The sequence below is a fragment of the Camellia sinensis genome, chromosome 8, assembly GCF_055761805.1.
Source record: "Camellia sinensis isolate YWXY chromosome 8, ASM5576180v1, whole genome shotgun sequence".
Lineage (NCBI taxonomy): Eukaryota > Viridiplantae > Streptophyta > Magnoliopsida > Ericales > Theaceae > Camellia > Camellia sinensis.
Window position 1 is genome coordinate 7081396 of NC_138968.1, and position 22540 is coordinate 7103935.

A 22540-nucleotide genomic window follows, 5' to 3' on the forward strand; every position below is an offset into this window, starting at 1 on the left:
CGAACCGGCTGCAGAGTAGAACAAATGAGGTGCAGCAGCTAAACGCCCAACTGGCTCTGCTCCAACGCATGTATAAGGATGCGCGAGCAGAGATAAGTGTGCTAAAGGCAGAAAACAAGGAGCTGAAGCGGAAGGCCACCGTGATGTTCCGATTTGGAGGGCCGCCATATGCTGTAGTGGAGGAGCAGGGAGGAGGCAACTTGCTTGGTGGTCTAGGAAGCATGGAGGCTGGGCAGTCACGGGACAATCAAGAGAAAAGCAAGAAGAAGAGACCCGCAGCAGAGTAGAGAAGAAAAATCCCACTGTGGGTGCGGTTGTTTTGTTTTTTGTTTGTTTGTTTGTTTGTTTTTTTTTTTTTTTTTTTTTTTTTTTTTTTGATGTAAAATGGTGATCGGGGTGAGTCCCGATATGAATAAAGCAAGTGTGTTTGGCAAACTCGAATGGTAGGTGTGGTAATGCAGAAAAATCAACTGGAATGAATTTTTTTTTTTTTTTTTTTTTTTTTTTTTGTGAAAATAATAATAATAATAATAATAATAATAATAATAATAATATTGGTATCATGGAGTGGGCGGTGGTACAAAAATATTGTGTAGAAAAAGAGGGAGATGGTGGAAAATTATTGTTTAGATAGAGAGAAGGCATGTGAGGTGTAAAGTGGAGGACAAAATAAAAGAAAAAAAGGTGGGAAATGTGATGATTTATGTCCCTTCGCACAAAAACAGTACCACTAAAAGATGTTGTGGCTGCAAAGTCTGAAAAACTCAATGCATCAGTGGTTGATGGCGGAGACAATTGGAGTGTGGGACAGAGACAGCTTCTGTGCTTGGGGAGAGTCATGCTGAAACACAGCAAGATTCTGTTTATGGATGAAGCAACGGTTTCTGTCGACTCCCAGACCGATGCTGTCATTCAGAAAATCATTCGCGAGGACTTTGTGTCGTGTACAATAATCAGCATAGCTCACAGAATACCCACAGTTATGGACTGTGACAAAGTGATGGTTATGGATGCTGGATGGGCAAGGGAATATGAAGCCCCATCTCAGTTGCTCGAGAGGCCTTCGTTATTAGCCCAGCAATACTCAGATTACTATGCATTTAGAGGCCATGAGGTGTACCATTCAAGGAGGGGAAGAAAAGAGGGTCTGAGAAGCTTGATCAGAAGCAGGTTGTCCATAGGAAGTCCATTGATGCATTTGGACAGAGGACTTCACAGTATAGAGGTGTCACAAGGCATAGATGGACCGGTAGATATGAAGCCCATCTATGGGACAACAGTTGTAAGAAAGTTGGAAGAGGCAGGAAAGTGAAGGTATGTGTACAAAATTCCAGCGGGCAGCGAAGGCAAGGTTGCCGGCCGGCTGCCCGCCGGTGAGAAAACAAAATACGGGCCTAAATCTTATGGCTCTGATACCATGTAGAAATTTAATGTATAAAGAGAAATAGAGAATTGTATTATTGATTGATATTTGTATTTGATTTCTATTACAATGATTCATGATTCATATATATAGAAGAGGGTGAGTGTGTAGTAGGTAAGGAGTAGGAGAAGTGGAGGTGGTAGTGGTGTAGTGGGTTAGGTTTAGTGGAGTAGGTGAGGTGGTAGTGGTGTAGTGGGTTAGGTTTAGTGGAGTAGGTTTAAGTGGGTGAAGTAGGTGGAGAGTAGGTGGATTTTAACATTTTTCTTTAGGAGGTAGAACCGGAAGAGAGAGAAATCTGCGACTGGTTCTTGGTGAGTGAAGGCGGAGGAAGGCGGAGTTTCGGTTCAGTTATGGAATTTGTGACAGCGGAGTAAAGATATGTGTAGAGGTCCGGCGGACGGCCAAGGTGAGACTGCCGCCCGCCGGTGAAGCAGAATGACTAGGTTGTTAACCTTGCTCTGATACCATGTAAAATAAATTGATAGATAGAGAATAAATTGTATGTATTATTGATTGATATTTGTAATTGTTACAATGATTCCTATATATAGAAGAGAGGATGTGGGAAGAGAATAGGTGCGTGTGTAGTAGGTATGGAGTAGGTAGGTATGGAGTAGGTGAGGAGTAGGTGGAGAGTAGGTGCTGAGATTGATCGCCACTTCATCAAGGAGAAACGCACCAGCGGCATGATATGTACTCCTTTTGTGAAGTCAGGCGAACAACTTGCAAATATTTCATGACATTCTAGGCAAGCTGGGCATGCGAGATATCTTCGCACCAACTTGAGAGGGAGTCTTAGAATATTTTCTTATTTCCTTATTTACATGCTTGTTTCCCCATATTTCTAGTACTTGTAATAACCAAATAATATTTTTAGAACAAGTCTTGTTTGGTGTTCGCCATGGAAAGTTTGGCTATAGTGTAATACTTCACCACACTGCACTGCACTGGATACTAGTGAATATTATAAAGAAAGCAGCTTCTCCTAATATTGTGATATCTTTCTGACTAACCTGCAGCTGTTGGTTTTTTGCAGTTCTTCTTTGCAGTTTCTAGAGTTGGGAGTGGATCCTCAAGCAACGTTGTTCTTTTTCTCTCTGAAATAATGGGGATGTATTTCATATCTTCTATTCTTTTGATTAGAAAAAGCCTAGCAACTGAATACAGGTCAGTCATCACTGACGCAAGATTAGTGTGTTTGTTTTGTTTAGCATCCATCATTTATCTATTATTTTGATGAGTTTGGCTTCTCTCATGTTCACAATCTAACATGATAGAGCATTTGGGCTTAGTGGGCACATTGTGAGTCCAATCTCGGTGATCCAAACTGTTCACTTTTTAGTACTCATTGAGAAGAATATTTATGTAAAAAATCAAGATGATTGGACTTCCATAGCAATGTGTTTGAAACACATTTATCTTAAAAAAATGGACAGCAAGTATAATTTCAAGAATAACCGTCTATTTTTAAAAGACAAATGTGATTTAAACACATAGCTACTGAAGTCCAATCATCTTGATTTTTTACATGAATATTCTTTTCAGTAAGTTCTAAAAAGTGATCGGTTTGGATCACTGAGATTGGCCTTACAATGGGCCCACTAAGCCCAAATTCTCTCTCAAGTTGGATCCCCAACATAAGAGAAGCCAAATCCATTTTGGATTATGTTTCACCTATTTAAGTTTTGTTTCCTATATAGCATCCCATCCATTGTTTGTCTATTTTTATTGATTATGTGAATTTATTTTTTATTAGTTTTTTTCCTTTCTATGGAGGACATAAAATTTCTTGGTGTGGCCGCTTGTTTGGAAGCCTTGCTCTGCAAAGGGCATAAAAAGTGTTCTAATTTGTAAATCTTTATGGATTCTGGGAGTTTATCCCTCCTGCTGCTGCGGAACAGAAAGATATAGCTTTCCAAGAAGTGAAATATTTACTTTCCCCCACATCAGCTTAGGTTGCATTTCCCCAATAAAGAGACTCAAATTGGGTCTCCTTACCTCACCTACCAGAAGAAAAAAAGAAGTTACTTGAAATGTTGATATTGCCTATTACGTGCATTGCAATAAATAAATTATTTTATTTCATTTTCATCTGTAGCTATGCTAAAACTATACAATATATATGTATATATATAATTTGATGCATGGAACCTGAATGTACTTGGTAGTTTTTTTTTTTTCTTCTTCTTCTTCCCAATAGGGTGCCTAATTCTCATGCCCAAGTACCTACATAGATAATTAATGCTCATTTGGGAATTGACTTTTTTAGCGTATTTGACTTTTTATGAAAAGATGTGCAAAAAATAGAGAGTGATTTGCATTTTGTGATGGCTTTTTGGCTAGAATGTTTGGTTCCCAAACATAGCGTATCGGTGACCAATCAATTGTACCAACATACCAAAAAGTGAAACACCATGACTGAAAACAAGATTTAATAAATGTTGCCTACATGCTATTTTGTTATAGTTTTTCAGATCTGAAAATTGATCGAATAAACTGATTTTGATGCCATTGTTTGCTTCTTGCATCTTGTCGATTATATTTAGAAAGATTGCTGCTTGCTGGACTCATCATATTATACTTGGTAGTCCATTTATCTGGTTAGCTTGCTAGTTACCTAATTAAGTGGTGGTCTGAATGGTATTCCCTTGCAGGATGATCATAACAGATGTATTGGGTGGAGACATTCAATTTGATTTTTACCACCGGTGGTTCGATGCAATATTCGTAGCCAGTGCTTTCCTTTCTCTGCTTTTGCTTTCTGCTCATTATACATCTCGCCTAGCTGGCAAACATCCAATTGATTAGTAAATTCATATGTTTTTTTTTTTTTTTTTTTTTTGGGGGGGGGGGGGTTAAGTGCTATGTTTGTTGATAACTGTGTTATAAATTCCTGAATGGATCTAATTAAACACATTTTATGGAGGTCTGCTTGTATGACGATCTCAATTATTAACAAGAAGTTGTCTTTTTGCCAACAGAGTGCTCTGTCATCAGATTGTTCATATCGTCTATATATTTGTGAACAGGAAGCATACTTAATTGTAGCTATCATTCTAAATGCAGAGGAAAAGTATGACATTTGAATCAGTCATTCTGCTCTTAAATCTGTAAGTTCTGATTACTTATAAATAAAAAGTTTCATTTTATATTTGATTCAGCTGGGTTTTTTTTTTTAGGAGGGAACTGTAGGGAATGAATCAAACTGCCACAGGTTGCAGGTCTATCTCAAGTAACCCAGGGTTTGAACAAAGAAGATTTAAGCTGACTCCTCCGAAGCAATGTTTGCGCCTCCAATCAGAAGTATGGAAACGCCAATGGGATTCATGATGACTGTATTCAAGAAGATAGGGGTGAAATTTTTTGTAATGAATTTTTTTATGTTCATGGTTTGTCAATTGTCATATTTGCACTACGGTTGGACATCCAGCAGTTCCATAGATCTAACCACACGATGTATGATTCATCTGAAATTGCTTTAGATTGATTGTTATACGTATATTTGGATTTGAGTAGCATGGTTTATGGTTCCTTGGAGGGCCGCAGTGGGTATGGGATGATATTTACTGGTGCTTGCTATAATCATCATTTTTTTTTATCTTATAAAAGAAACACTAAGGCCTCGTTTGGCATGTTATAGTTTTAACTTAAAAGTTAAAAAGTTACTTAAAAAAATCAAAAATCCTATAACCTATACCAAAAAATTAAAAATTCTCTTCTCTTTACTTTTTGAATATCTTTTCGTAAAAAATTAAAAAGGCATTCCAAACATATTGGTTTTTTTTTCTCATATTTTAGTCAAAAAGTTAAAAAGTTACTAAAATAGCCTGTTACCAAATGAGGCCTAAGGCTATGTTTAATTCATGGATTTGGAGAGGGATTGGAAAAATGAAAATGAAAATGTGTGAAATGTAGAAAAAATGAAGTTATATTTCACTCATGTTTTACTTATTTTTTCTTTCTCTTTTTAAATTTTTTTTCAAATCTATGAATTAAACACAGCCTAATATGCTACTACTAGTTAGAATACAAGGATTGGATTGGATTTAGTTACTATAATCAGGATTCAGGAGTTAAAAAAAGAAGTGTAGTTGACTTGTGTTCAGTGTACGATGAGAATGAGAAATATAAGGAAGCAAGAGCTTGTATAGATCGAAGGGCCGTCTAGTCTAGTTAGGTTTGTGAGGTTGTTGTTTACAAATTTTATTTTCATGGTTTGAATTGTTTGTTTTGTAAATCTATATAAATTATTTATAAAAAGATGAAAATAAATCAAATTGATAGATTAATTGTAGTTGCATTATTGTATTTATATTTATTTTTAAAAAATAGATAATTTATTTTTAAATTATATTTATGGCCTAATTTTTTTAAATAAAAAAATTATAAAAGTAATGTGATTGTAATTATCCACTCTATTAAATTTTTTATATATAAAATATATGTATATATAAATTTTTTTGAACTTAGTTACGAACTAGAAGGATTGGAAACAAAAGGATTGAATTATCGGTGTGAATGTGCATATAATTTCATACCAATTGATAATAATCACTTTAGTTCTTGAGATTTATGAATTAAAGTGCAACATGAACTTTCATTTGTAGTCAAGGGTGAGCATGGTCCAGATTGAGACAAAATTAGGGTCAATTTATTATGTACGGTTTTTGAAAAATTAGAACTAATTCAATTCATATAAATTGTGAAATCAATCTGAACTAATCCGTTTAAACATGAATTTGATCGATTTAGGGTCATGAATTCACATAATTAAATAACAAAAAAAATATAGAACATTTAAAGCAAACAAAAGCAAATAGCATCATGTGTGAATTGATCAACAAAAACAGCAACATATAAAATAACAAAAACCTATTAAAATAGTATCACCAATTCTCCAAAATGTCATCTTATGTAACAAAATTCTAAGCAAACAAACAGTAGCAGTAGTAGACAACAACAAACAAATTCAGCATTAGTAAACATTTTCCTTTCCACAAATTCTAAGCAAACAAATAGAGACAAATTGGATTTGGACAACAACAAACAAACAAAAGTATAAATGTAACAAACTCCATAAACAAAAGCAACAAACTCCATTGTAGATGAGATAAATAATTGATTTGGGAGTGTAAAGTTCATTGAATATCTCTGATCTAAGATTAATCCACCGATCTGGCATGAAATCCACAAAAAAGTAACAAAGTGTGTGTGTGTGTGTGTGAGAGAGAGAGAGAGAGAGAGAGCAAACCTAGAGAGAGACAAGTAGCTACAACTACCAATCTGATCTGAGATGAGATAGATGATCTAAGTTAACTGTATCTGAAAACAAAGGAACCAAAATAATGTCACTGAGAAAGAGGGAGAGAGAAAGAGAGCTCACCGAGAGAGAGACAAGCAGCTACAGCTATCGATCTAATTTGAGATGGATGAAAGTGTGAGAGACAGTACCGAGAGAGAGAACTTAGTTTGAGATAAGAAAGAGAGAGTATCGAAAGAGAGATGAGAGTGTGGGAGACAGTGAGTGGCGTAGATTAGGGTTAGAGTTTAGCTTTTATATGAAACAATAAATTATATTATGTGAGAGGGTATATAGCATAAATATAGACTATTTTTATGTAGTCCGGATTGGTTCCAATCCGGAACCGTGGGGTTCAATCCGGAATCGATCTATGGCCTATAGATTTTTAAATTTTCAATGTAGAACCGAGCCATGGATTCAAAAAATCAAACCAAACCTACTAGATTGAACTGGACCGGATCGGATTACGGACTATGCGAATTCCTTGCTCAGCCCTATTTGTAGTACTTGTAAATGGACCATGGTGCTCTAATTTTTTCCATTCCATTCATGTGTGGGAATATATTTATAAAAATTACTAGGGAAATATAATTTGATTTTTTTTATCTTCCATTCCACTTCCTAAAAACAAGGGTCTCCAATATTATTGGAAAATGTTTGAAATTCATAAAAACACTTTTTGAATGATAAGGTATATATCAATTTTTGATTTGTCAAATATTAAATTATATACGATCCAACTTTATTATCATCTAATTATAGACAGGCCAGTTCTCAGTTTTGCGGGGCCTTTTGTTGGGCCTTAGAGGGACTCTAGAAATGGACCTCTATACTTATTAAAATAACTAATTAATAAAATGATATGTATGCATATTTATTTATTTCTTAATATTCACAAAAAATTTGCTTCCATATATATATATATATATATATAATGATTTTCTTGGTTTAGAACTCAAAAAGATTATGAAAAAAAAAAATTGTATTGTTTTCAATTTTTCAAGAAAAGCAAACTTCAAGACAAATTTAAAATGTAATATGAAATAAAAATTAAATCACAATGTCACTTATGTAAAATTACTAATTGAATTTGCATAATCTAACTTATGTACCACATATTTTTTAATAGATAACATAATTAATTTATTCAATTTCTATTGTGATAGCTAATTTATTCAATGTTACTTATGATATCGTTGAGGGAATATAAGATTTGATTAATTTCAACTTTAAAAATTTTATTTTTTCATAAAAAAGTCAACAATATTAATATAAACAATCAATGCATTTGACAAACAGTCATTCATTATTTTTAAATTAATCATCACTTTAATTATTTTGATAAAACTTCATTTTTCTAAACTATTGATACAATAATGTTATGTTTGATTCTCTAGAATGAAAGTGAAATGGAATGAAATGCTCATTCTTTAGTCTCTACATGAAATAAGCATTCATTTATAATGGTGAATAATGATTCTATATGTAATATATTTTCTATTATTTTTTTAGTGAACCAAACATATAAATAGAAACGATCATTCTATTTTACTTTTATTATAATGAGCCAAACATTACTTATGCTTTATAATATTTGAAAATTTTTTAAATAAAATTTGAGAGGCTAAGAATGATAAATAAATATTGGTGGATTTATGAGTACATTATTTCTTAATAATTATCAGATAAAACGTGGCGAGACATAACATAATGGGAGGAGGAGGAGGAGTAGTAATGGTAGATACGTCAAAAGTTTGAGGATAAATTATCAATACATTTTTGAGGTCTGCTTAAAATATAGATTGTTTTCTGTTGTTTGAAAAATTACAAATACCCTTTTATTAAAAAATTTTGATTTAACAAAATTAATTAAAAAAATAAAATTCATAATTGCTCTCCTATACAATAATAAAATTACTTAAATTATTATTTGAAACATATTTTTAACATCATTAAAAACTGTTAATTAACTTGATAATTTGTTAATAAAATGAGCAATTTGTTATGAAATTAAAAATCTCAGAGGATGAAATGTAATTTTCAAAATCACAAGAGACAATTCTTATTTTAAACAAATCTCAAGGGTATAATTGTAATTTATCCTTTTATTAAAAAATTTATCAAATATCTCATATGGATGTAAGACTCACATCATGTGAGTCTTATATGAGACTCATATATATGTGAGACATTTGATAGAATTTTTGTGATTTTTTAGCATCTTTGGTAGGAGGGGAGCGCAACAAGGAAATGTATGACGTGGCGTGGACCAGACGGAAGACACGCTTGATAAACAAACACGCGTGTGACTAGGAGCCACGTTGGCGATTGGCTGATTTCCTTCGCATCTTTACTTTATATAATATATCAAAAATGAGTGAGACCACTAAAAAGAGGAATATTAATAGCTCTAAAATGGTATGGGTTTCACATGATGGGATGTTTTGCTCTTGTGTTTTTTTTCTTTTTTTTTTTTGAATTTCCACCTCATTAGTGATCCATTAGTGCTCCTAAATTAGTGGGATAAATCATAATATATTATATAAGGAAAATGATCATTTTAGTAGGAAGTTTTATGAGAGTTTCAACATCTCATATTAATTTTTTTAATTTTAAATAATTAAGAAAATTTTTATTGACCAGTTTTTATTTGATAATCCCATATTAGGAAAAGAAGAAAAAAAATTGAGTTGTTTTACTCATATAAAGAGAATTTTATACTTTCATCCCATTTAGTGAAGAGTTTTGTGAGAGTTTACATACTAATTTTTTTAATTTTAAACAATTAAAAAAATCTCCATCAGTTAGTTTTTATTTGATAATCCCATATCGGGAAAAGAAGGGAAAAAAATGAGTTATTTTACTCATATAAAGTGATTCTTATACTCTCATCTCATTTAATATTGTAGTGTTATGCAGATTTCAATTTAATATAGTTTAAATTTTAAAAATTTTAATTAATTAATTATGAGATAGCCAATTGAGCTAAATCATTTTTGATTTGATTGATTTATTGGTTTAACTACGATTTTAGCGGTTTTATTAAAATATATTGATTAGATTTGTTTAATTCAAAATAAATTAAAGATTGATTTGATTAAAGATTGAAAGACTAAGATTACTTGATTAGAAATAAACTTTCCATCCAAATAATTATTAACTTTTATTTTATAATCTCATATCGGAAAAAGAAAAAAAAATGTGAGTTGTTTCACTTATATAATGTGAATCTTAATAGTATAGTATTGTGTATATTTCAATTCAAGACCGTTTAAATTTTAAAATTAAAATAACATTTAAAAGTTTTAATTAATTAATTTTTGTATAAGTTGATTAGTTATTTGACCTAATCGATTAGGCTGAACCATTTTAGGTTTGACCAACTCACCAGTTTAATCGTGATTTCTTATATTGATTGTATTATTTTTAAACAATTAAAAAAAATTTCATTGGCTAACTTCCATTTAACTATATAAAAATAAAACTCTAATTAGGTTATTATTTATTTTATAATCCCACGTTGAGAGAAGAAGAAAAGGTAAAGTTTGTTTTACTATCTATTTATATATTATACAGGAAAAATGGAGTTTTTAGGGAGAATCATTTTAGGAACTCCAAACCTTTATTCTAAAATTATTGAATTTTTTTAATTTTAAACAATTAAAAAAAATTTCTTTGGCTAGCTTTTATTTACCATTTATTTTATAATCCCATATCGGGAAAAAAAAAAATTGTTTCACTTATATAAAGTGAACTTTATGCTCTTATTTATATAAGTAAAAAGAGATTTTTAGTAAGAAGCCTTATGATCAATATCTCATACTAATTTTTTTTATTTTCTTATTTTTAAACAATTAAAAAAATCCTCATTAGTTAACTTCTATTTAACTTTTATTTTATAATCCTATAGAGTTTTAGTTTTGTATGAGATTTTGAAACTCTCATAATATTTAACTTTAAAATAATTACAATCTCATATCGAGAAAAGAAAGAAAAAGTGAGTTGTTTGACTTATATAAAGTGTTATAATCCCACGTCGAGAAAGAAACAAAAATTGAGTTGTTTCACTTATATAAAATAAATATTATAAAAAAGAGTTTTAAGGGAGAAGCATTCTAAAAGTTTCAAACCCTCATTATAAAATTATAAAATTTTCTTAATTTTAAACAATTAAGAAAATTCTCATTGATTAGCTTTTATTTATATTTTACTTTACAATTCCAAATTGGGAAAAAAAATGAATTGCTTCATTTACATAAAGTGAATCTTATGTTCCAATTTATGTAAATTATTGAAATTTCTTAATTTTAAAAAATTAAGAAAATCCTCATTGGTTAGCTTCCATTTAACTTTTATTTTACAATTTCATATTGAGAAAAGAAAGAAAAAGTGAATTGTTTCACTTATATAAAGTGAATCTTATGTAAGTAAAAAAAGATTTTTTAGTAAGAATCCTACTAATCAATACAATTTTTTTTTGATTTTTTTAATTTTAAATAATTATGAAAATCTCTATTGGTTAGCTTCCATTTAACTTTTATTTTACAATTTCACAAAAAAATAAAAAGTGAGTCGTTTCACTTATATACACTGAATTTTATACTCTCATTTAATATTATAGTATTGTGCATGTTTTAGTTCAAGATCGTTTAAATTTTAAAATAAAATTTAAAAGTTTTTAATTTATTAATTTTGTTGTAAATTGGTTGGTCTTTTAACTTAGCTGATTAGGCTCAATAGTTTTCGGTTTGACTGATTCACTAGTTTAATAACCATGATTTTAACTGTTTTATTAAAATATATTACTTAGATTTGTTTGATTTGAAATCAACTAAGATTGACCTTATTAAAAATTGAACGACTGAGATTGCTTGATTAGAAATGAACTTTCCGTCCAAACAACCGTTAAGTTTTATTTTACAATCTCAGATCAAAAAAAAGAAGAAAAAATGAATTGTTTCACTATATAAACCTTATACTCCCATTAATATTGTAGTGTTATATATGTTTCAGTTAAAGATAGTTTAAATTTTAAAATTAAAATAATATTTAAAAGTTTTAATTAATTAATTTTTGTATAAGTTGGTTGGTCCTTTGACCTAGTTGATAGGGTGAATCGTTTTCGGTTTGACTGATTCGCTGGTTTAACTGTGATTTTAGCGGTTTTATCAAAATATGTTGGCTAAATCTGTTTGATTCGAAATAAATTAAAAATTGACTTAATTAAAGATTAAACGGTTAAGATTGTTTGATTTGAAATAAATTTATCTCTCAAACAATTGTTAACTTTTAAACAATTAAAAAAATCTTCATTGACTAGATTTCATTTAATTTTTATTTTATAATATCACATTGAGAAAAAAAGAAAAAATGTGAATTGTTTCACTTACATAAAGTGAAACTTATGCTTCAATTTATATAAGCAAAATGAGATTTTTAGTGAGAAACCTTAGGGGTGTTTTGGGAAGTTGATAAAAAGTTGACTTTTGACTTTTTGCCAAACTTTTTAGCTTTTTGAAAAGTGATTTGAGAAGTTGGTAAAAAACTGAATTTTTGCTTTTTAGTTTAATATTTACTTATGGTGTCAAATTAAATTAAAATAACCAAAATACCCTTATTCAACATAAGAAATTTATTTTTTTATTTTTTTGCCATAGGCCATAATTTGTAATTTCACACTTACGTTTTTGGCCATTCCCAAACCAATTTTGTTACGTTTTTGGCCATTTGCGTTTTTGAAAAATGATAAAAAAACGTGACTTTTTATGAAAGTTTCCAAAATGGCACTTATGATCAATATCTCATAATAATTTTTTTGATTTTCTTAATTTTAAATAATTAAAAAAATGCTGATTGATTAGTTTTTATTTAATCTTTATTTTATAAAATATAAAAAAAATATTAAATACAATTATCATATTTTTATTAAATAATATATTATTTTATAATTTTACGTAAATAATAAGAGAACCCACCTCCTTCCTTCGCATGAATCGAACCTCCTCCTCCGATATAATTTCTGTTTTCTTTTTCATTTTCAAATATATATATATATATATATATAGAGAGAGAGAGAGAGAGAGAGAGAGATGAAAATTTTAAAGCTATAAAAGCCCAGAGCCAGCCAACCCCACCCAGCAATAGCAAAGAACCTCCTCAACCAAAGTCTGGTCTGATTATAAAAGCAAAAGTCCCCTCCCTCCTCCCTCCCTCGGCCAATTTCCCTCTTTGTGCCATTTTGAATATTTTAGTCCCATTTTAGGGTGTGTTTTTATCTTTATTCCCAAAATAGGGTAAAACGGTTTTCGTAATGCCGTTTTTTAGAAAACGGTTTTCGCAAAACCGTATTCATCGATTAAAATAATAATAAAATTTCAAAATAGAAACCGGCTTTTCTAAAGCCGTTTTTGATTAAGATTTTAATTATTTTGAATTAATTAAAAACGGTTTTCGTAAAACCGTTTTCCCATTATTTTTTTTTTTAATTTATATTTTCAACATAAATATTTTTTGGTCAAATTTTTTTTTAATAAAAACCGGTTTTAGAAAAGCCGTTTTTGCATTAATTTCTTTTAAATAAATATTTTATGACAAAATTTTTTTTTTAATAAAAAACGGTTTTACAAAAGTCGTTTTTGAGTAAAATTTTTTTTTTGAAAACGGTTTTACAAAAGTCGTTTTTTGACCAAAAACATTTTTAATGAAAACCGGTTTTAGAAAACCCATTTCATTCCTTCTCCTCCCTTACGAAAGCCGTGTTTGATCCAAACCATTTTCTTCTCCCTCTCTCAGCCGACGAAGACCGACGACTCGATCCAACCCATCTTCTTCTCCCTCTCTCAGCCGAAGAAGACCGACGACTTGATCCAACCCATCTTCTTCTCCCTCTCTCAGCCGAAGAAGACCGACGACTTCTCCCTCTCTCAGCCGAAGAAGACCGGCGACGAAGAGGAAGCACACCACCGGCGGAACACCTTCATCAAACACCCACTTCAGGTTTGTATCGCGAGGGATTTCATTTTAGATTTGGGATTTTAAATTTTGAAATTAGGGTTTCAGATTTGGGATTTTAATTTTGAAATTAGGGTTTCAGATTTGGGATTTTAAATTTCGAAATTAGGGTTTCAGATTTGGGATTTTAAATTTCGAAATTAGGGATTCAGATTTGGGATTTTAAATTTCGAAATTAGGGTTTCAGATTTGGGATTTTAAATTTCGAAATTAGGGTTTCAGATTTGGGATTTTAAATTTTGAAATTAGGGTTTCAGATTTGTGATTTTAAATTTCGAAATTAGGGTTGTAAACTTTTCATTCAACAACGGCAGAATTTTTTGAATAATTTTCTCGTCAGTTCCATGATATAAAAATGATATTTGTGAATAATTTTTCAAATTAATTTGATAGGTTGTGATCATATATATGAAAATAGTTTCTATGATATTTTAAAGAATTTTGTAAGATTGACGAAAACTTAGTGAATATTAGGAGCTGTAATGATGAATAAATCAATCAAATGCCTATATTTAGATGAATAGCATGATGATTCGAACCATTTCTTCCTAATAACAAGCCAATATCTTATTGAAGACCTAACAACCACCTTCAAAGTGAAGTATGTCTTGAGATTTATCATACAGAATGTGATTGAAATAGAGATTCAAGGAAAAGAAAGAGAGAGAGAGCTTACATGTGCAAATGTAGTTATATAAATGTATCAAGAATAAGAGCTGCAAAAGAGAAACCCAAAGAAAGAGAAAGCTCTGTCACAGATACAAATTGGTGTGAGAAGCGAAGCAAAGATAAGCTCACAACCAATATAGGAGAGAGAAGTGCAAAGATGATTCTTCAGTTCTCTCTCTCTTTTAGAACAAAGCTCAAGATAATCAACAACAAATGACAGTTTTTCTAATTAATTTGAGAGAGAGAGAGAGAGAATTGCTGAGTTAGGGATTGTCAATGAGAGTGTGGTGGATTAGCTTAAATAAAATGGAAAGGAATGATTGGTAATGATTTGCTCTAGTTGAAAAGTCAGGTTAGGGTGTCAAAGAGGGACAAGTGCACATACAAACATATAATTAGAGAGAGAGAGAATCCATGTGAAAGGAAAGTGAGGTGGATTACGATGATAGAAGAAGAGAAAGAAATGGATGGTAGAGATTGGTTTTTGTAGAACAGAGGTAGGGGTGTTAAAGAGGGACAAGTGCACATACAAACCTATAGAGATATAGATAGATACAAAATAGTCAAAAGAGTATTATCGGCCACGTTTTATATTGATTCATTCAACTCTTTATTTGTTTCTTAGCTATTCACACATGCATCCCTACCCTATCATTACACAAATATTTATCCTATGTTTCTGCCCAACTTCCGGATATGGTAAGAAACACTCCCATGCAAATATGTCTCCAATCTCTCTCTCTCTCTAGAACTTACGTATATCGCACGTCTCTCTCTCTCATCAATTGATATACGCGGCAAATACAATTCTTAACTTGAGAATTTGATGCATATCGGATACATGCTTGCTATAGAATTTTTGAAATTTAGGAAAAACAAGATAAATGTTAAAACATTAATAGACGTAATACGGCATGTCTTTAGAATCATGTGAAATTTGATCGAAATATGAAAAATGACATGGCCAACAATATTCATTGCTTCGTCATGGCATACGATGAATTTTGAATAATTTTTAATGTTTATGTCTTCAATTTTGTAATTTTGCTAGTTTTGAAAATAATTGATTCACATATAACTCAATTTAAACGAATCCAATTGGGACTAGATTTTTTTTTGTTCATAACATGTATTTTTCATTGTAATTTTTAGATTTGAGCTTAACGCAAATATTTTCATATTTGATAATTTTTATAATTCCTTTGATTTAAGATTGATGAGCACATATTGTTTTTTTCAATTTATCTTTTAGCTTAATTAGAACCTCGTTCTATTATAAATAACTATTGTAAACTTTAGAAGAAAAAAAAAAACCAATTTATTGTGGAGAATTAGTATTATTACCAAAGAGAATATCTTTTTATTAAATTTGTTGTTGTTGTTTGTGTTCGAATGTTCATCTCATTACCTTCCCTGCATCAATACCTCTGAGACCAATTACTGTAAGGGGCCTATGGTGGCTGTATTGCTGTCAAGGGAAAGACAGGGCAAGGGTAGTTAAGTAATTCATTTTACATCATGAAGGGCAATAGAGTAATTTACTTATCAAAGTTAACATCGTCAATATTCTACTTGTTAAATATAGTAACTATATATTTTATCTATTATACATACCATATTATATTCATTACTATACTTAGATTTATCTCCTTCTATATGAAGCAATCTTGTATACATTATTACAACATTTAATATGATACAAATTTCTCTTTCTCTCTCTCTCTTACATATTTTAATATAGTATCAGAGTTAGGTTAACTACTAAGTAATTTTTTGTATAAATCCTGCGTTGGGATTGATCTCTCATATTAGTTAGTCAATACGGCCGGATATCAATCCAAATATATATATATATATATATATATATATGTATTTTTTAGATCATATTAGTCAGTCATTACGGCCGGATACCAATCAAAAAATATATATTTTTTTGTAAGTGGGTTGAGGAAAGATTAAAAACAAAGGATAACAATGAGTTGCTTGGAGTTTTTGGTGATTGAACATCACATTGTTGTCCTCGAACCCCCTACGGCCATTGATGGACACTTGGACTTCATAATTTTCTGAGACTTTACCTGTTGAGTGATCAACATGGAATTAATATGCCAAATGACCGAGGAATGGAGGGCTATATTTTAGAAGATTTAATTTTAATTTCTACATTTCGATTTTAAATTTGTCAATAGAAATGGCAAGAAAAAAAAGAAAAAACAAGATAAAAAAATTCATAATTCTACAAGTTTGGGAATAACAAATGCCTTCAAATAATAATATAATAAGTTTGAGAAAACTTCACAACAAACTTAACATATTTTTCCTTGTATTTTAATTACTTTTTTGTTAGTACATAAAAAGAAAATTATAAATATGTGCAAGAAAGATCCTCAAAACACATATAAAAAGAAAAAGCCCACATCTACAAAGGGAATCAAACCTTTTTTGAAGAAAGGAAAATTCTATAATTCAGAGCCTCTAGATATAGAAGTCTGGCCCGTTTGGGCCAAGCCCTACAATAAGCCCACAATTTTCTTGTATGAGCCCACAGCCTAGCCCAACCCATTACATCGTATGCAATGACAACAGATCTAAATCGAGCCCACAGCCTAGCCCAACCCACTAAGCTTTTTTTTTCTTTCTTTGTTTGTTTGTTGTTAATTTTGGGTAGTACTTTGTTCGGTGGTACTGTATGGGTGTGCTTATGTGATGTCAAACTTGGGTTATAAATTGATGTTAAAGAAATCAAATGTTGTTATTAAAATGTGATAATTTTAATAATCTTCTCTAATAGGATCAAAATTTCGTTTCCCTACGTTCTTTCGGTTAGGTTGGAAATGAAAATAGAATTGGAAACTTTTTAAACTTTTCGAAAAGTTTAAAAAACAACAAAAGGATTTGAAAGTGTCTGAAAATATTTAGGAAAAAAAACAAAAACTTTGATTGATGTTAATAAATTCTCAATAGTTAATTACTTGAACATGTTGAGTTTTTTGCATGCTTAGTTGGATAAAGGGGTTTCCCATTTTAAGAAAAGTATATTTAAATAAATTGCGAAATTCTTGTAACAGTAGGCATGGAAAAATAAACAATCGGTGCATTGCTCCTTAATGGATTTTATACTACGAGCACAATTGGTAGCTAATTTGTTCTCACAATAAAGTCTCAAAAAATCTTTTTTGGTTGGTCTTAATTGTTGTGGTGATTTTTAGCCAAAAGACCCATGCCTAAAGGCACTCCTGTGTAATATATGTGGTGTTTGGTCTCAAATGTGCTTACTTCATTATTTTGAAATAATTGAGTTACTTTGAATGCAAAGTGTAGGTATGGAAGTTGTGAGCATTATGTTCTATTGGGGTGGAAAGATTTTGAGCAATCGCGATGAAGGTGTGTCCTACGACATCGAACCTCAGGGGTTGTATAATGTGTACAGGGGGATAACATTGTCCGAATTGGAGGCTATGATGGTGCCGAAGGTTGGTACGCATGGGGAAATAATGCGATTAGAGTTTAAATGTAGACTCCCATGTCGGGGGCAGTATAGGTTGTTGCCAATCAAAGATAATGAGACCTTAAGTAATGTCTTAGACCTCCCACATAAATTAGGCCCTGATTATTTTTTGGAAATCTATGTGGAGAAGGAGAGCAATTTTGGTAGCACAGGGATGCCATTTCCGGTGGGTGGGACATTCACTCAAATGTTGACACAATTGCAATCCCCTGACAATACACTTACACAGTCTGCAGACATGTTCCCTGCAGATTACCCTCTATTCAATCATTCTCAGAGTTACAATGAATTAAATGCATCACAGAACGTAGATGGTTATTACAGTGCCGGAGCAGGTCCAAGTGCTCCGACAACGTATAATCCGATGGTTCTTACAACCCCATATCCCCACTGGAATGAAGAATGTCCACCGGTTTGTAATGTTCAACGTACACCGGAGACGGCTGTCCAAAATTATGCATACTCCGATGATACAGTGCCATTGTCTGACGAGGTTGGAGTAAGTGATGAAGATTCCGTGGAAGATTTGGATGTCGCATGGGAAGGTGCAGACAATGACTCCGGCGATGATGAAGTTGGAGGGCATCATGATATGCAGGAGGTACACACAAATGTCCATATCCCTTTCTACCATAATTTGCATTTGGACAATGATGGTTCCATCACTAGCCGTGATGTTGTTGAACGTTGGCCATTGTGGGACTTCGAAACTGCTCATTTGGAGAAAGGAATGATATTTACTGATAAGAAAAGACTAGTGCACGCTGTTCAGTTGTATAACCTGAAGCGCAATCGAGAATGCAGGGTTGTAGAATCCAAAGGAAACAGTTGGGTGGCCGAGTGCAAGCACGGCTGCAACTGGAGGGTTCGGGCAACGAAGTTGAAAGACAAAGATTTCTTTCAAATTAGAAGGTTTGAAGCGCCGCATCAGTGTGTGTACCCCAGAATGAATAGGGACAATTGTAACCTCAAGTCCGAGGTCATTGCTCATTTCATCAAGGCACAAATTGCGGTAAGTGCCATGGTAGATAGATTATTGTTTTCAGGATTTCATTATGACTGTAATGTATTCAAATATAATTTATATTTGCAGATATCACCAGAATTGCCTCTTGCTACCATAATTGAGGTCGTGAAGGAGAAGTTTCAGTTCACTATATCGTATAAGAAAGCGTGGCTTGCAAGGACGAAGGCAGTTGCAATGGTGTTTGGTGACTGGGACGAGTCGTACCGAAGGTTGCCTAGATATATGGCTGCATTGCAGTCATTCAATCCAGGCACAGTTGTCATGTGGGACATGATTCCGAATTTGCACTCTACCTCAATCGGAACTGAAATGTACATGAACTATGTGTTCTGGGCATTTAAACCTGCAATAGAAGGCTTCAAGTATTGTCGTCCAGTGATATGCATTGACGGCACACACTTGTACGGGAAATACGAAGGGAAGATTGTTGCGGCCACTGCAGTGACTGCTGCGGACAAGATTATACCTCTTGCCTTTGCCGTTGTTGACAAGGAGATGATCGAGAGTTGGGGTTGGTTCATTACTCTGCTTAGGCGACATGTGTGCCGTGACCGAGAGGGGGTCACATTGATATCCGATCGACACACAGCTTTGCTTAGTGTCCTGTCCAGAATTTGGGACAATCCAGCAGTTCAACCAAGAGGGTACCATAGGTATTGCTTGCGACACGTATGTAGCAATTTCAATGAAAAATCCGGCAATACAGTAGCCAAGGATCTTGTGTGGAGAGCTGGTTCTGCACGGCAAGTGCGGAAGTTTAATAAGATTATGGACGATATCTACAAGCTCGAGAAGAATGCTGAACGGTGGTTTAGACGGATGAACCCTATTCATTGGACATTGTGCCATGATGGTGGTTGTCGTTGGGGCATATTGACGACAAACCATATAGAGGGCTTCAATGGTGTATTGAAAGGCGCACGCAGTGTTCCCATTACAGCATCAGTTGAGATCACTTTTTATCGGCTCGTGAAATATTTTGACGAGGGCAGGACCATTGCTGAAAATGCAAGTAATCGGGGTCACTTGTACACGACTAATGTTCAACGATGGATTGACGAGCACCAAGCTAAAGCGAATGTGCATATGTTGGTACCGATTAATAGGTAATTTTTATTGGATGCATCGAATTCACTACACTTTAACATTTTGCACTCGTCGATCATTGATGTTGTGTCATAATTTTATCATATATGCATATTCATCCACGTACATACATTTTTCCTGCAGGGGAATAGGGGAATATGAGGTGAGGACAGCACCGCATGGGATGGGGGGTGGTGCTCGTCAAATAGTTAGTCTCCGACCACCGAGTTGTTCATGTGGGAAGTACACATTATTTCACTTGCCATGTTCCCACATGCTTGCTGTGACAGCAGACTTGGGCGAGGACCCTTTTCCTTTCGTTGCACCAGAGTATAGGTTGGAAGTCCACAAGCGTATCTTTGCGCAGAAGTTTAGGCCCATGCCGCACGAGCAATATTGGCCTGACAATGATTACCCAACTTTGCTTGCTATTCCAGCTCGACAACGTGAAGTTAAAACGGGTCGTCCTCAACATAGCCGCATACACAACGAAATGGATACTTCCAGACAAAGTGGATTGCACCATTGTAGTTTGTGTTTGCAAAGAGGGCATGATAAGAGAAAATGTCCAGCGAGAATCCGATCGATTCGACAGTAGTTGTTTGTCTTCTTTACATATTAGTTCCACGCTACTTTCTTTGAATTGGAGTCAGTATTCAGTGAATTGATAATGTATTTACGACTTCAATTACTAATGACATAGATTTGGTCAAATGTGGCAAATCTCTTTAATTGCTTTAGTTGTTGCAAGTGTCCTTTGTGCACTGGATTGTGCAGACTTTGGTGCGTTGATGGTCGATTGTGTCCTGACCTCGATGGACACCAGTTTATCTAATGTTACAAAAATGCAAATATTCACAGAATGACTTGATAATCACCAATATAAATGCAGTTTATATTGAATGTGTGTTTTGCCACATTTTTTTATGTGGGAAACTAATTTTTTTTTAATTTTTTTTTCCAACATCCATTACGTGGGTGAAGGCCTATTTTATGAATTCAATCATTTCTCGGACATTTACTCCGTATTCGTATATGCTTAGTTCTTGTAAAAACTTTGACTGATGTATTTCAAATCTACATAAAACCCTCTTCAAACTTTCGTACTTCTTTCCTGTCCAAATGACAACTCCTACCCCACCATCATCTCCTACACCACATATATCCTTCACCTACCATGTTGATCCATTCATTACCCATGACTTCCACATTGACGGGGAGGGGGAGGGCCAGGTCCATGCACCTACCAGAGGGACACGTAGGGGTAGAGGCCGAGGGCGAGGGCGAGGGCGAGGGCGAGGACGAGGGCGACGCCAAGCAATAGACCATGACAATAATGCAGCGGATGATGGCGCTTCACAGCTTAGTGCCGTATGTGAAGGTGTGCCAGAGGTGGTATCAAATGATTGTACTGCAGCCATTGGTGATGTGCAGCCAGCTTCTATAGAAGCGGGCGAGGGAGTCGTACGTGCGGCAGCGCAAGATATACTGAGAGTATATAGTAAGAGACCCAGGAGACAAACCCATGGAAGGGGTTGTGGAACAGGGGGAAAATTAGGACATTAGGAACAACCAGCATTGGTAAGTATATTCAAACATTATGTTCAGGTGGTGTTTTCACGTGGATTAGTCTACATTGTTTAAGTTGTGGCTTATTATATAGTTCTGGCTTGTGGCTTATCTTATCTTGTAATTGTCGCTTATTTTATAAGATTCTAGATGCTGATTCTGCGGGAGTTTTTGTTACTGTTTTGAAGATCTTTTGTATTTAATCATTTCAAATAGTAAATTAGATTAATTATATATTGTCACAAACGGTTCTTATAGCTGCAGTATCTTTTAAATCTTAATATTGTTTTTGTCATTTCATGCTGGCAGAGGAATGGCAATGGAAACACTTTTTGAATGGCAGGGAGCTGTTAATTTCGCTTTAATGATGTCTCAAATGGAGGGAGGTTGCCCAGTTGACTACAATACAATGACAGATCTATTCCTTCAGGTTCAGTGATTCTTCTATAGTCCTATCCTATCTACAAGAGTCTTCATTTCTATACTTCTAAAATCATGCAATATAATTTGAACTAAACATTATTCTTTATATACCCCTCTTAGTTCACTAATGCGATGGACTAAATTTGGAATTGAAAATTTTTATGCACTTAATACTTGGCTTTTGAATTTTCTGCCATTATTCAGAGGAACCTGATTCGTGAGGCAACAGCCTTTCTGTTGGATGTTTTGAAGCCAAATTTACCAGAACAAGGTTCCCTCCAAACAAAGGTTAAATCTTTTAGATTTTGAGGTTTTGTTTTGCTGTCCTTGCTTAAGTCAACCTCTTAACATACCTACTCTGATCAGGTTTTGGAAATCAATCTGGTGACATATCCAAATGTGGCGGATGCTATATTAGCTAATGGGATGTTTAGCCACTATGATCGGCCTCGTATCGCACAACTCTCTGAAAAAGCTGGTCTGTATGTACGAGCCCTTCAGGTATGATGGCTTCTTAAAATT

General features: G+C 33.1%; 4 protein-coding genes across 49 annotated transcripts in view; all 4 read left to right on the top strand.

The window, feature by feature from the left end:
• LOC114284472 (GPCR-type G protein 1) overlaps nt 1–4954 on the top strand; it is a 68380-nt gene extending 63426 nt beyond the window's left edge. For 3 of the 46 annotated variants that reach the window (XR_014337326.1, XR_014337325.1, XR_014337309.1), the window contains 4 exons: nt 2460–2590; nt 4078–4230; nt 4453–4533; nt 4603–4954. Coding sequence is in view for 15 of the 46 variants with exons in the window: in XM_082881944.1 (XP_082738070.1) it covers nt 2460–2590; nt 4078–4157; nt 4453–4496; nt 4603–4659 (312 nt within the window). In the remaining 31 variants the exon portion in view is untranslated. Of the gene's footprint in view, nt 1–2442; nt 2591–4077; nt 4231–4404; nt 4534–4602 lie in introns of those variants that run through there. The other 43 variants (XR_014337329.1, XR_014337328.1, XM_082881948.1 and 40 more) reach the window with 31 other exon arrangements.
• Nucleotides 4955–13386: 8432 nt separating this feature from the next.
• Nucleotides 13387–19649, top strand: LOC145797462 (uncharacterized). The gene is made up of 4 exons (XM_082884607.1): nt 13387–13721; nt 17727–18925; nt 19007–19451; nt 19552–19649. Exons 2-4 carry the CDS (start codon nt 17729–17731, stop codon nt 19647–19649), a joined length of 1740 nt encoding a protein of 579 aa, XP_082740733.1. The 5' UTR covers nt 13387–13721; nt 17727–17728.
• Nucleotides 19647–20880, top strand: LOC145798401 (uncharacterized). Its single transcript, XM_082885943.1, has 2 exons — nt 19647–20046; nt 20171–20880. The coding sequence occupies exons 1-2, from the start codon at nt 19709–19711 to the stop codon at nt 20622–20624; spliced, it is 792 nt and encodes a 263-aa protein (XP_082742069.1). The 5' UTR covers nt 19647–19708; the 3' UTR covers nt 20625–20880.
• Nucleotides 20881–21277: 397 nt separating this feature from the next.
• On the top strand, nt 21278–22540 carry LOC145796799 (clathrin heavy chain 1-like). Its single transcript, XM_082881964.1, has 4 exons — nt 21278–21607; nt 21905–22025; nt 22223–22306; nt 22385–22540. The coding sequence occupies exons 2-4, from the start codon at nt 21909–21911 to the stop codon at nt 22523–22525; spliced, it is 342 nt and encodes a 113-aa protein (XP_082738090.1). The 5' UTR covers nt 21278–21607; nt 21905–21908; the 3' UTR covers nt 22526–22540.

Bases quoted from the DNA above. Each gene is read 5' to 3' on its own strand.
- LOC145796799 (XM_082881964.1), top strand. From the start codon at position 21,909: ATGGCAATGGAAACACTTTTTGAATGGCAGGGAGCTGTTAATTTCGCT. The intron at 22,026-22,222 runs GTTCAGTGATTC...GCCATTATTCAG, and splicing joins TGACAGATCTATTCCTTCAG to AGGAACCTGATTCGTGAGGC. The intron at 22,307-22,384 runs GTTAAATCTTTT...TACTCTGATCAG, and splicing joins AAGGTTCCCTCCAAACAAAG to GTTTTGGAAATCAATCTGGT.
- LOC145797462 (XM_082884607.1), top strand. From the start codon at position 17,729: ATGGAAGTTGTGAGCATTATGTTCTATTGGGGTGGAAAGATTTTGAGC. The intron at 18,926-19,006 runs GTAAGTGCCATG...TTATATTTGCAG, and splicing joins TCATCAAGGCACAAATTGCG to ATATCACCAGAATTGCCTCT. The intron at 19,452-19,551 runs GTTGGTTCATTA...TGTCCTGTCCAG, and splicing joins GGAGATGATCGAGAGTTGGG to AATTTGGGACAATCCAGCAG.
- LOC145798401 (XM_082885943.1), top strand. From the start codon at position 19,709: ATGGACGATATCTACAAGCTCGAGAAGAATGCTGAACGGTGGTTTAGA. The intron at 20,047-20,170 runs GTAATTTTTATT...TTTTTCCTGCAG, and splicing joins ATGTTGGTACCGATTAATAG to GGGAATAGGGGAATATGAGG.